General features: G+C 40.0%; 1 protein-coding gene, 1 non-coding gene and 1 pseudogene across 2 annotated transcripts; all 3 read left to right on the forward strand.

The window, feature by feature from the left end:
• Window positions 1-1,743: 1,743 nt before the first annotated feature.
• Window positions 1,744-9,988, forward strand: LOC112192774 (annotated as a pseudogene).
• Window positions 9,989-10,772: 784 nt separating this feature from the next.
• On the forward strand, window positions 10,773-14,088 carry LOC112192773 (probable aldo-keto reductase 1). The gene is made up of 8 exons (XM_040516169.1): window positions 10,773-10,995; window positions 11,965-12,062; window positions 12,254-12,424; window positions 12,534-12,737; window positions 12,852-13,024; window positions 13,180-13,276; window positions 13,414-13,567; window positions 13,722-14,088. The coding sequence occupies exons 1-8, from the start codon at window positions 10,815-10,817 to the stop codon at window positions 13,898-13,900; spliced, it is 1,257 nt and encodes a 418-aa protein (XP_040372103.1). The 5' UTR covers window positions 10,773-10,814; the 3' UTR covers window positions 13,901-14,088.
• Window positions 14,089-14,294: 206 nt separating this feature from the next.
• Window positions 14,295-14,365, forward strand: TRNAG-GCC. Its single transcript has one exon. It is a non-coding gene; the product is annotated as a tRNA-Gly (tRNA).
• Window positions 14,366-14,379: the final 14 nt, after the last annotated feature.

Genomic DNA, 14,379 nt, shown 5'->3' on the forward strand with positions numbered 1-14,379 from the left:
TACTTCTAATGACAAGTTTCGGATCTTGGATTCGCCAGTGCATACTGCTGCTGCGTTTGAAAGGAATTCACGGCATGCTCTAGTCTCTAGAGGTGCTTGATCAAGTTTCCCAAGGTAAAATTTACTTTTATCAAGCTGTTCTTTTACTTTGGTTTGTTTGATTTGGAATTGGTGGAATCAAATCAATTAGGTAGTACAAAAATGTTCGAATTGACAACAAATAAATCTGTTGTCAATGTTTGAAATGTTTGGAGTTGCTTTTGTTTGTTTGATTTTGCTTTTATTATCCTCACCGCAACTCACGGCAATGGAATGCAATCAACGTATTGAAATTGAATGCTACAATAGACAAACTAAATCATAACAGGCTAAAAGAAATAGAGAACAAAATAAGGAAAATCTCTTTCATTCAACTTTGTAGTTTTGGAAGCTCTTCTCTAAATAAAATTTGTATGTAGTTCCCACTATATATTTTTTTGAAATTGGGCTGGTGCGGTTGCCCTCAAACCTTGATTAATGAAATTGCAGAATACAAGGGGGGGACGTAGAGCCTGAACCCCAGATTACAATGAGCGTAAAGAGAATATTCCGAAACAATACCAGGACTCTCTACAAAATCTATGTATTCTAACAAGCACCAATTAACAAAGAGTGCATCAATGGCTACTCCATTTGCTTTGATATAGCAGTGACATATCAGAAAGATAACTCTATATTGAAGAAGCATCATTACAAATAGCACAGCTTTCCCACTATGAGTTCCCACTATATTTAGTATCTTTTAGTTTTGCTTCTATGTTTTTGATATTCAATTGGGTTCCAGACCTTAGAATATATATATATATATATATATATATATATATATATAAATTCTAAATTTTTTGTACACTTCTAATTAGTCTAGACAAATTTCAGATCCTGAATCCGCCACTGTCCCAGACATATAGTTTCGCATTAATATTTTCTGTCATTTTAATCCCCATGAGTACTTCAACGCATTATTTGCAGTTCAAAATCAGTCGTTACCTAGCTAGAGAAAATAATGCACGTGTTTTTTCAAAATAATAATAATAATAATACTTTTTTCAAAATAATAATAATGCACGAGTCCTCGTTCTATTGCAAGTGTACGTGCAAGCTCGATCCACAACTCTTGCTGAGCAGAGTCGTTCTATTGCAACCTTGCAAATGTACAAGCAGCTATACTTGATAAGTCTCTGAGCTGATATCAATATGTTACACGTCATCTTAATTTACTTAATTGTATAGATAGAGTGATCAGTTATAGATACCCTTTAGAGTTTGATTGTATCTAGTACCGAATGCAATGTATATATTCAACGTACATACAATGAATAAAATTCATTCACGTCTCAAATTCTTCATGGTACAGGAGCTGCAAAGCTTCTAACGAAGAATTTTTTTCTTCTTCTCCAGTCTCTGCATCTCCTCATTCTCTATGGCTAACACAGAGTCCTCCCTCCTTGGTCCCAATGTCCCTCTAAAAACAACAACCTCTTTTGGCTTCCACGTACAAATGCGTCCATTTCTCAACTGACACAAATTTTTCCCAAGACGTTTCTAATCTTTGGCTCTATTACGTAACACCTACAATAACAACTTGCCAAGCATGAGCTGGAGAAAAACCAAGACAGATCGACCTTGTTGTCTTCCTAAGCCTTGGCTCTACTACTTACTGATTTATTGTCTACAATCTATCTAAGTCTCTAAAGTTTGTTGTATAAATACTAATAAAGTTAAACTGCTTTTGCTTTGTCTAAGCTCATATATATCCTAATTTCCACCTAGTACCATTGAGAGAGGACAGAAAGAAAGAAAAAGAAGAATGGTTGAGGATGAGGGAGTCCAAATTCCGAGAGTGCAACTGGGAAGTCAGGGATTTGAGGTCAAATTCATTTCAGATTCTTGATTTTTAAGTGTCAATAACAAGCTACAAACAGCAACAATTAAAAACGTTGATTGGCTCGTTTTCCTTATTAGCTTAGGTGACTAGCTTAGCATAATGAATTGTTGGCAGATGTAATTTCATTTGTTGAATGCAGGTTTCCAAGCTGGGATTAGGGTGTAGATGGCTTACTGGGAAATTCAATGAAGCTCCAGTGGCTGAAGAGCTTGCATTATCAATCATCAAGCACGCATTCGATAAAGGAATAACATTCTTTGATACAGCAGATATCTATGGACCACATACCAATGAAATTTTGATCGGAAAGGTAGCGTCATTACATATCATGCATTTCATAAAAAAATTCAATGTTTTATGTGTTATCTTAGACTCAATATTTTACAATTGTTTCAGGCATTGAGGCAGTTGCCTAGGGATAAAGTTCAATTGGCTACAAAGTTTGGCGTCGTAAGAATTGAGCCTGATGAACGAAGGATAATTAATGGGACTCCTGAGTATGTCCGCTCCTGCTGCGAGGCTAGCCTGAAGCGTCTTGATGTCGAGTACATTGATCTTTACTATCAGCACCGCGTAGACATATCAATCCCCATAGAGGACACTGTAAGCCCTCTTTTAACTGTAATATTAATGTGTTTCCTTATTTATTCTGTCAATTGTCACAAATTTTTGGATTTTGAATTAAACTATTAATACCTAGTATTTTGACAAGCTTAGATGGGGGAATTAAAGAAGCTTGTGGAAGAAGGGAAGATAAAATATATTGGATTGTCTGAAGCTAGTCCAGAAACAATAAGGAGGGCACACGCTGTTCATCCCATTACAGCTATACAAATGGAGTGGTCTCTTTGGACTCGCGAAATTGAGGAAGAATTCGTCCCACTTTGCAGGTAACCTCATCTTACAGTGCTCTAATTAGCGAAATTGGTGTTCATTCTGAGATGTATTCTGTATACTTTCGGTTTGGTTGCCAATGTTTATCAAGTCCTTAGGAGAGCTTACCATAACCTTACTTAGTTGAGGTGGAGGTTTTTACATAACACATGCGTTATGATATATACACTTACACACTAAAGTTAAGTCCCTCTATGTATTGCGTTTGTTGGAACATAGGGAACTTGGAATTGGGATAGTGCCATACCACCCCCTTGGTCGTGGGTTTTTAGCTCGAGATGGGCTACCTGAAGATCGTTTCCTGGTAACTATATGTTACAGATTTTGTATATCGGCTGATTCAGCCTGCATTTTGTTAATTTCCTCATGTAGCTGCTTATGTTCATTTGGTGGCCAATATTTGTTATCAGCGTTCAACTCCTCGATGTCAAGGAGAACCTCAAGGAAAATAAGATCCTTCAGGGTAAAGTACAGAACTTGGCTGAAAAATATGAATGCATCCCTGCACAACTCGCGCTTGCGTGGCTCATTAATCAACCCGATGCCTGTTGTGTGCCTGGTGTTGTACCTATATTTGGTGTGTGCCTGTTTCTTTTCCTTACTTCTATCCCTAAGGCCACGTTTGGTTCACGAAAATGAAGTATTAGGAAAGGAAACTTGTTCATTTCCTGCGTTTGGGTTGCAAAAAGAAAAGAAATCATTTCCTGAGGGAAGGGAAAATAAGGGGGAAAGTGGCTCCTTCCAAATATCAAAGGAATCACTTTCCCCTCTTCTTTCCTTGCATTTATTACTCACAACATATTATTTTATTATATTATTGACAAACTTTTAACAACTTTCTTGATAACTTTCCTTACGTTACCAAACATCAAAATGGAAAGTTGTTAGGAAATTTCATTTCCCTTCCCATGAGAAAGACAAAGTAATTACTTTCCTTTCCGTGAACCAAACGAGGCCTAAGGGAAGTGTACCTTGATGATGGTACCACTGTTGAGTCTGCAAGGGTTCAGACTCCCCCACTCAATCAACCAGATTAGCTAATTAATGGATATTATATGTTGAGCATGGGTTCGATCTGTCCATGGTCGTTCTTGGCTCCCCAGACGCCCAGGGCTCTTCGCTCCTACGCGTCTGTGGTGGCTAAACCGACAGTCTCCATTTCAAGCCTGCTGCCTGCTGAGATCCACGATGGCAAAATGACTGTCACCATTTCCGAAGAAGGGTATCAGGCCGGTCTGGAGAAGTGTAAGCAAATGCTCTTAGCTCGCCTCCATTTGGCCTCCGGGGAGAAGTATTCTATTCCTGACCTGCGCAAGAAGTTGTCCATTGTTTGGGGTGAGATTGGTAACTGGAGCATCATTCCAATGGGGAAGGGATACTTCACCTTCCGCTTTTCTTCAGATGACGTGCTCTCGATGGTTTGGGAGAAAGGTGCGATTTCCCTAAGACCTGGTATTCTACGCTTTATGCGATGGACGCCAAACTTCTCGCCGGCCACCCAACGGAACTCCAACGCACAGGTGTGGGTGCGTTTATGGGACCTTGGACTGCAATTCTGGGAGCCAATAACACTGTTTGAGATAGCAAATGGAATAGGTGTTCCGGTGAAAATAGATGCGAATACTTTGGAAAGAAAGTTCGGCCTCTATGCTAGGGTTTTGGTGGACGTGGATTTGTCCTCTGATCTTCCTTGGGATTTAACTGTTCGTCGAAAAAATGGGGAGGTAGTTGTGGTCGAAGTTGAATATGAACGTCTTCCTGACTATTGCCTCCACTGTGGTAACATTGGTCATTGGCTTTCAGATTGCAAGCTTGTCCAGACACCTACAGGTTCGCTTCCACCAGTTGTGGCTGATGTGGGTCGAGGACGCTCACGTAAGCCTCGTCGCCAGCGGCGGCCAAAATCTAAACAGAAGCATGTTCCAAAAAAATCAGTGAAAGAGATTGGGAAGCAGGTTATAGTTGATAGTACTCCTCCTGTAGTGGAAGACCCTGGAGAGGGTCCTTCCTTCTCTAAGCGGACTTTTTCTCAGGTTCCTTGTCTTCTCCCTACGTTGGAGAATAGGAATGGCTCTACGGATGCCACTGTCACTGCGGTTCATGATGTTGTGAGGCCAATTGGTTTCGCTACCGACACTGTGGTAGTGGCTACGACTGAGAACTCAACTGATGCACAACAGATAGTCACTCTTCCTAACGCTAATGGACAGATTGAACAGGGTGATGTTGGCCCTCAATGTGTGGAGGATGCAGCTGGTGGAAATGGAAGGACTTTTTCTACTAGGGGTTCCGAGAGGAATGAGGAGTATGAGCATGATGTTAATCTTACCTCTTTAGTTCGTATACATCCACAGAGTTGGTATGAGGAGGCTGAACGAGAAGGTAATGAAGAGGGTTTTATTGAGGTCATGTCTCGGGCCAATAGAAAATCAATGAGAAGGGCCACTCAATCTGAGAACAGGGAGGCCTATCTCCGCCGTACTAAAGAAGCGTCTAAATGAGGCTCTTTTATTGGAATTTGAGGGGCATTGCTAATACCCCTACTCAAAATGCTTTGAAAGATTTTATTCGTGTTCACAGTCCGGAGATCTTATGTATAGCTGAGCCTTTCGTCTCATTGAATTCTATTCCGCCCAACTTTTGGAGTCAGTTGGGAATGTATGCAATATGTACAAATGATCGGGCCTCTTCTCAGCCAAATCTATGGATTTTTTGTAAATCTTCTTTCTCCTCAAATGTTCAAGTTTTATCTAGATCTGATCAACAAGTCTCTCTTCAAGTGATGTTTGATTCAGTGTCTTCTGTGATTTCTGCCGTTTATGCTTGTACTACTGCTGCTGACCGTCGCCGATTGTGGGTTGATCTTGCTAATGTTAAGGGTAGCTTTGTCACTGGCCCTTGGTTAGTTTTCGGTGATTTCAACGCAGTGCTTGGAGCTCATGAAAAGAAAGGTGGTGTTCTGCCTTGTCAACGATCTTGTGCTGAATTTCAAGCCATGTCGGACACTTGTGAGCTTTTCCACGTTGACACTAAAGGGGCGGAGTTTACCTGGGTTCGTCGGCGCGGAGTCCATGGTAATGTTCAGGTGCGTCTGGATAGGAGCCTTGCAAATTTAGCTTGGTTGGATACATGGGATCATTATGATTGTTGTACTCTTCCTCGGTTCTGCTCTGATCATCATCCGCTTCTTATGACCTTTTCTAAATCCTCTGGACCTCGTCATAGCCTTTTTCGGTTTCGAAAAATGTGGTTGGAGCACAAAGGATTTCACGATCTTGTTAAGCAGTGCTGGTATTCCACTCCTTCTTTTGCCTGCCCTTTGTCTACCCTTCAGCATAAGCTGCGGGTTTTGCGAAAGGCCCTTCGAAGCTGGAACTGGGAAGTCTTTGGGGATATCCATGCTCAGGTTAGTTCTGATCTTAATGCTTTGGATGTCCTACAACAAGAAATTGCTTCTTCGGGGGGTTCTGATGATGTTTTTGCTAAAGAGAATGAGCTTCAAGCCAATTTAAATGAATCTATAAGATTGCAGGAGTTATTTTGGCGTGAGAAATCTAGGTTGAGGTGGTTATCAGAAGGGGATCGTAACTCTTCTTTTTTTCATGCTCAATGTCGTGCCCGGAGGATGCGATCTTCAATTTCTTTGCTGCGTGATGGTAGTGATGTTTATGATGATCCTAACTCAATTCAAAATCACATTATTGACTACTACTCAGATCTTTTCGCCAATGAAACTGTTTCTAATGCTCCTGGTCTTGTTGGTAGGGTTATTCCCTCACTTGTCACGGATGTTGAGAATTCTTCCCTTACCTCAATCCCTTCGGCTGAGGAAATCTTCATGGCAGTGAAAGCCATGGATCCTGACAGTGCCCCTGGCCCGGATGGTTTTAATGGACATTTTTTTGTCTCATGTTGGGACTTAGTGCGGCATGATGTCATTAATGCAGTCCATCATTTTTTTGTTCATGGTGAGCTGACTAACTCCTTCAACTCTGGGCTAATTATTTTGATTAAGAAGGTGGATCATGCAGTCTCGCTCAAGCAATTTCGCCCAATCGCTCTAACGAATTTTGTTTTCAAAATTATCCCCAAGATTCTTTCTCTCAGACTTGCCTCGATTACTTCTCGAATTATTTCTCCTCAGCAGCATGCTTTTGTTCCTGGCCGAAGTATCTCAGACTGCATTCTGACAACTTCAGAATGCTTTAATCTCTTAGATCGAAAGAGTTATGGTGGTAATGTGGCGATAAAGGCAGATATCACTAAAGCCTTTGACACTATCTCTTGGAGTTTTCTTCTTGATGTCCTTAAGGCCTTCGGCTTTCATCAAAAGTTTGTTTCATGGGTGAGTACTCTTCTTCAGTCTGCAAAGCTTTCAGTCTTAATAAATGGCAGGTCTGTGGGTTATTTCTCTTGCGGTAGAGGCGTGCGGCAAGGTGATCCGTTATCTTCTCTTCTCTTTTGCTTAGCTGAAGAGGTTCTAAGCCGCGGGCTTTCTGATTTGGTGGGTTCTGGCAAACTTCAGCTCATCTCTTCTCCCCGGGGTACTCAGGCTCCATCACATGTAATGTTTGCAGATGATGTCATTATTTTTTGTCGAGGGGATAAACGCAACCTGAAGCGAGTAATGGTGTTTATGGAGGAATATGGCAACGTCTCAGGGCAGATCATTAACAAGTCCAAGTCCCAGGTTTTTATTGGAAAGCATCTTTTCCATCGGCGACATTCAATTGCTTCTTTTTTGGGTATTCCTCTTGGCTCTGCTCCATTTATGTATTTGGGTGTTCCTATCTTTCATGGCAAGCCTCGAGTGTCTCATTTCCAGCCGATTGTGGATAAACTCCGCTTACGACTTTCTAGTTGGATGGGCTCTTTATTATCTATAGCGGGACGACTTCAATTGATTAAATCAGTTATATACAGTATGCTTGTTTACAGCTTCCAAATCTATGAATGGCCTATTTCTTTGCTACGTAGGGTAGAGGTATGGTGCCGAAACTTTCTGTGGACTGGTGCAATTGACAAACGTGGTGTTCCTTTAGTGGCATGGAAGTCATGTTGTACTGCATTAGACGAAAGAGGATTGGGACTTACACAACTAGTGTTGCGCAACCGTTCTCTGCTTTTGAAGAGTAGTTGGGATATATTTTCCTCTAATGCGGTTGGATGTGCTTTTATCCGGGCTAGATTTTGGCCGGAATATTCCATGCGGCGCTCTTATGCTGCTTCTTCCATCTGGCCCGGTGTGAAGAAATTTTGGCCTATAATACTGGAAAATGCTCAGTGGTTAATTGGTTCAGGTACCAAGATTTCCTTCTGGAAACATAACTTCATGGGGCGGCCTCTAATCGAATTTTTTGGTGATCGCGTTAGTGGGAATAATCTTCAGGAAAGTGTCAGGGATTATATTTCTAATAATTCTTGGGCCCTCCCAGATCTCCTTCAATTTCATTTCCCGGTGTTATGTAAGTTAATTGAGAAGGTGCCCATTGCTGCAGACCCTTTGGTGGAAGATAAAGCAATTTGGTCTCCTTCTACATCGGGTGAGCTCACTGCAAAAATTGCTTTCCATTTTCTTCGACATCCTCTTCCTAAAGTAAAGTGGAGTAAGTGCATATGGTCTAAATTTATCATTCCTAGAATGTCTATGCTTGCCTGGAAAGTGTTGAGGGGAAGAATATTATCTGACGACTTTTTGCAAAAAAGAGGTATAGCTTTGGCTTCTAAGTGTGGCATGTGTGGTAATAGTACTGAATCCTTGGTCCACATATTCCTCCAATGCTCCTTTTCCAATATTATATGGACCCTCATGGCTTCAAAATTCAATTTGGTGGGGGTTCCTAATTCTTTAATTGACTTGTTGTTCTTGGGGTTGGAGAACCATAGCCCACAACTTAAAGATTTGTGGTTGGCTTGTTTTACTGCTACTATATGGTTTATATGGCAAGCTAGGAACAAATCTAAACATGAAGGTCATGTGCACCATGTGTCTCATGTTTGCCAGCTAATTTCTGGCCACATTCAGTCTACCAGTCGTATTGCAACTGGTAGCATGCTTAACACTGTCAATGACCATCGAGTTTTGAAGAGTTTTGGAGTTCAATGCAAGCCCCGCCCGGCTCCTAAAATTGTTCAGGTTATTTGGCATCCTCCACCCTTTGGATGGATTAAAATTAATTCTGATGGTGCATGGAAGCAAGATTCAGGGCTCGGAGGTTACGGCACCGTCTTTCGGGATTACAAAGGAAATTATCTTGGTGCTTTTGCCTCTAATTTGGACATTCCAAGCTCTGTTGCTGCGGAGGTAATGGCCGTTATTAAAGCAATTGAACTTGCTTGGGTAAGGGACTGGAAGCATATTTGGTTAGAAGTAGACTCTTCTCTGGTTCTTGACTTCATTCGCTCTCCGCATTTGGTCCCTTGGAAGCTTCGTATAGAATGGGGTAATTGTCTGCACCGAATGTCTCAAATGCAATTCAAATCTTCACATATATTTCGAGAGGGTAATGAAGTGGCAGATGCTTTGGCAAATTTTGGTTCTACCTCCCCTGGTTTAATGTGGTGGAACTCGGCGCCATCCTTTATTCAAGCACATTGTAATAGCGATCGTTTAGGTTTTCCAAAGTTTCGTTTTCGTTAATTTGCTTGCATAGTTCTTTTTGGTCTCGGAGGTTGGCTTTGTTTCCCCTCCCTTGTATTCTTTTTAGTTTAATAAATTCTGGAGCTAAGAAGGGCTTTGCCTTTGCTTAGTTCTCCAGTTTCACCAAAAAAAAAAAAAAGTGTACCTTGATGAATACTGTCACCATGCCGGCCAGACCTTTCTTCAATTACAGTTAAAAGTTCAACATACTCAACTCTCCTTCTGTTTTTGTAGGCACAACCAAGACTAAACATATAGATGCTAATGTTGGTTCCTTGAGGGTGAAGCTATCTAAAGAAGATATACAAGAGATGTCTGAGACGATACCTATCAACGCAGCGGCAGGGTACAGAGTACCTGCCAATGTCATTTGCTACACTTGGAAGGTTGCAAATACACCAGCAAGCAACGCAACCAAAAGAACATAGATGATGGTTTGGTTTAAATGTCCCCCTCCCTTTCGTTACTTTTGTTTTTCTCTCCTTTCTTTATTAAATTCCTCGCTTTGTTGTAGCTTTTAAAAATAAAAAATAAAGGAAAAAAAAATAACGGTAATAAAGGAATGTATTTCTCAAATTTCTATTTTAAATCTGGCCATGTTTTATTCCGAAGACAATCAAGCTTCTAATGCTCTTGCTAGCTTCTTCCGATAGCTTTACTTGGTGAGTTGGTGGGATTCAACTCCATATTTTACTATGAGTGATTGTAATAGGAATTTGTTGGGTCTTCTTAATTTTCGTTTGGGTAATTTGTGTTCTTTATAATAGGAGGATGATTGTGTCTTTTACGCCCGTCTTACCTCCATTCTCTTTGTAATTTTTTTTCTACTTAATAAATTGCACTCGCTTGCTCGAGTTTTTATCAAAAAAAAAAAAAAGTGATGCTGTTGCATTCATTGTATAACATTATGATGTTTGTTTGCAATGAAATGATAGTTCTAATATCCAATACACATGAATGTGAACACGCAAAAATGTTGTTGCTAGTTAAGATTTGATGAATGGCTCAGTTTCTTTGCGACTTTGCAAAATGATTAGGTTTTAACGTTAAAAGTTGGAGAAGGTTTTTTTTTTTAATTATCCAAATAGAAAATTTGCATTAGGCAACAGCCTATAAAGGAAGCTCAAAAATCTCGACCAAATTGTTGTCTACGAATCTACGATTTTTCAAACTCCAAAAATCAAAATAATCATAAAAGAAAATCGGGTCAAGATCTGTCTAGTCTATCACTTGGAGCAACTCCCTAAATCATGACACGTCCAAAGTGGTGATTGTGAGATTACAGCTCCGGAGAATTTCAATAATACGTAGTGTTCGACAAAGTTTAACCACGTTTTAACATTCTACACCTCCCAAATGCCAAACCATGTGAATCTTTGGTCGAGGCCACGTTTTTTTATTAAGCGTAGGCTCGTTTGTTTGATGGGCCAATCACTTTGTTATCAGGAAGCAATATCCTACACCCAGAACCACTGCTCAAGTACTCAACCTCCTTCTTTGATTCTTCACCAAGGCGACGATGTGAGGCCTATCCCTGGTTCGTTCCCTTCCCCCTTCCCAACATAAAGCATTATTCTTGCTCATATTCTCCATTACTCTTCAGAAACTTTCAGTCCACCCTTTTTTCTAATTTAGTTTTTGAAGTTCCCCTGATGGTAAAATTGGCTGGGATGGAAACTAGCAGTTGCAGGACAAGTGTAGGTTCAAATTACTGAGATGGAGTTTTGGGTTTGGGATATATGTAAAGTTAGTACCTGCTTGTGTTGTTTTGTAGGGACAAATATGATAAAAAGAAACCTTGATGGTAATACTGAGAGTGGAACCATATCAGAGCTATCCGGATATGATACCTGCGGTGGGAGGGAATAATGCACTTGATAATTTGATGTGCTGCTCTTGGAAGATTGCAAGTGCGCCGGAAAAGAGAAGGCAAAATACCATCTTGAATGGTTTACGTATGCAATCTTATCTGCGGCTTTTGTGTTGGGAATCTTCTAATAACCGAGTCTAAAAATTTCCAATTGAACAGTAGATAGAAGTATTGTGACAGAGAATGTATGACGTTGCATGTGTATATGAGTAAGATTCTGGTGTTATCTTGGATTTCGATTGAAGCTGTTTGGAGCATTCATGGATGTCAATATGTATCCAATATATCAGCATAGTTTCTTGTTGTACTAGTTGCCCTATGCATGTTTTGTATGGAGTAGAATTGGCATTTGTTTATAATAAGGTAGGGAGTTTTAGATGCCTCCCATTTTGAATTTGAGAACTGTCTTGGTTAGAAAAATTTGGCAGAGATCAAGAGTTTTGTTATAAACTACCTATGAGTCAATGGCATCAACATATAGTGCAATTTATATGCGGATTCGTAGTAACCAGTGACAAAAACAATGACCTTGAAACAAGAATGACATAATCCATGTTGACACACACAATTTAGAACATCAAATAATTTAACTGCTGTCCAGATTTGAACTCACAGAATTCCTGATTTCCACTTCAGCACCATTTGGGGAGGAAAGAGGAAGAGGAAGAAGAACAAGGATGGCTGAGGATACACTCCAAGTTCCAAGAGTGCAACTGGGAAGTGAGGGATTCGAGGTGAAAACCATTTTAAATTCTTGATTTTAATTAACAAAAACAATAGAATTTGTGGGTTTGATTGTCATTCTTATAATTCTAGGTGACTATTAAATTTAGCTTAACATGATAACAATCATGGCATTTATGAATCTTCTTCAGACAAAAGGTGCATGTCTTTCATATTGAATTTTGGTATGATGTAATTTCAGGTCTCCAAGCTTGGATTTGGGTGTACTGGGTTTACTGGAATCAACAATAGTGCTCCAGTCAGTGAAGAGCTTGCATTATCAATCATCAAGCATGCATTTGATAAAGGAATAACATTCTTTGATACATCAGATATTTGTGGACCACATACTAATGAAGTTTTGGTGGGAAAGGTATTTCATATATGATCCATCTCATAAAGACATTCAATGTTTGATTGATTTTATACTGTCTTGTGATTTGTGAGATGACTTATAGTTGGTATGTTACTAAGTATTTCAGGCATTAAAGCAGTTGCCTCGAGATGAAGTTCAGTTGGCCACAAAGTTTGGTATGGTAAGAATTGAGCCTAATCAAGTTATAGTTAATGGCACTCCGGAATATGCCCGCTCCTGTTGTGAAGCTAGTCTGAACCGCCTCGGTGTTGACTACATCGATCTTTACTATCAGCACCGGATAGACACATCAGTCCCAATAGAGGACACTGTAAGCCTCTTTTAACTGCAATCTTATTGTCTTTTCTTTCTGATTTTCTGATTTTCCTCAAGTTTTTTGGATTTTGAAATATCCAACTAATACTTGCTATTCTCATAAGGGTAGATGGAAGAGCTAAAGAAGCTGGTGAATGAGGGGAAGATAAAGTATATTGGATTATCTGAAGCTAGTGCAGAAACAATAAGGAGGGCACATGCAGTTCATCCTATTACTGCTGTACAAATGGAGTGGAATATTTGGACTCGTGAAATTGAGGAAGAAATTGTCCCTCTTTGCAGGTAAACTCAGTTAAAACCACAGTTCTGTAATGATTGATTGATACATGCTTCCATTAACTTTATGTACCAGTCTACTTTTCTGTGTTGGTGCTTTGGGTGTCTAAATTTGATTCGAAGTTCCTCTATGTGTAATGTGTTGTATTTGATGGACATAGGGAACTTGAAATTGGGATAGTGACATACAGCCCTCTTGGTCGTGGATTTTTTGCTGGCAAGGCAATGGTGGAAAGTTTGCCTGCAAATAGTTTTCTGGTAACTCTTTGTGTATCTCTCTCTCTATCTAGTTATTATGTGATAAAGAGCACTGTAAAGACAGCTGCAGTTTGTTAATTTCCTCTTGCTTATGAGAATAAGCTAGTTCATTTGATGGCCACTCAATTTGTCATCAGCAATCACTTCCTCGTTGTCAAGGCGACAACCTTGAGAAAAACAAGATTCTTTATGGTAAAGTACAATACTTGGCTGAGAAACATGGACGCACCCCTGCACAACTCGCGCTTGCGTGGATTGTTCATCAAGGTGATCATGTGGTACCTATCCCTGGTGCGTGCCCGTTTGTCTTTCCATAGTTCACTTCTTCTAAATCAGACTACTTGCACCAGACCAATTTATGTTCCAAACGAATTGATCAAGGCCACTGTACCTTGATGAATATTGTGATAGTTCAACATATTGAACTCTGCTTGTGTTTTTGTAGGGACAACTAAGACTGAAAATATTGATGCTAATATCGGTTCCTTGAGAGTGAGACTCACTGAAGAAGATATACAGGAGATATCTGATATGATACCCATCAATGCAGCGACAGGGAATAGAGTATCCGATAGTCTTATTCGCTGCTCTTGGAAGTTTGCAAATACACCACCAAAAAGCTAGCAAATGCAACTAAGAGAAGCCTTTAGTCATAACATAGATGACAGTCTGCGATGCTGTTGCATCTCTGTATTACTAACATTCTGATGTTGGTTTGCAATGAAATCGAAAGTTTGTTGGAGCAGATTAATGCGAATTAAGTGCAAACATATGTTAGTCAGCTGCACTAATTTGGTGCACAGTTTAACAAATTGGTGAATGTTGCTGAGTTCTTTTGGGATGCCTAAAGTTTTCTAGCCCAAGAATAAGATCAAATCATGAAACCAAACTAATCCTAGTTTCACCTATGGCTTTCATTAAAATTTCTGTCATTTCCATCAAAGTAGTACTTTTAAGAATTATTTGCAATTCAAAAATTAAAGATAATCAATTTTGACCGAGCCAATTGAACAAACGAGCACCAGTGGTCTAGTGGTAGAATAGTACCCTGCCACGGTACAGACCCGGGTTCGATTCCCGGCTGGTGCAAGGTGTTTTTATTT

The sequence above is a fragment of the Rosa chinensis genome, chromosome 3 (assembly GCF_002994745.2).
Source record: "Rosa chinensis cultivar Old Blush chromosome 3, RchiOBHm-V2, whole genome shotgun sequence".
NCBI classification, from domain to species: Eukaryota; Viridiplantae; Streptophyta; class Magnoliopsida; order Rosales; family Rosaceae; genus Rosa; species Rosa chinensis.

Excerpts from the sequence above, each read along its gene's own strand:
- LOC112192773 (XM_040516169.1), top strand. The coding sequence starts at position 10,815 with ATGCCAAACCATGTGAATCTTTGGTCGAGGCCACGTTTTTTTATTAAG. Across the intron at positions 12,063-12,253 it reads TGGGAAGTGAGGGATTCGAG|GTCTCCAAGCTTGGATTTGG; the intron begins GTGAAAACCATT and ends ATGTAATTTCAG. Across the intron at positions 12,738-12,851 it reads CAGTCCCAATAGAGGACACT|ATGGAAGAGCTAAAGAAGCT; the intron begins GTAAGCCTCTTT and ends TCATAAGGGTAG.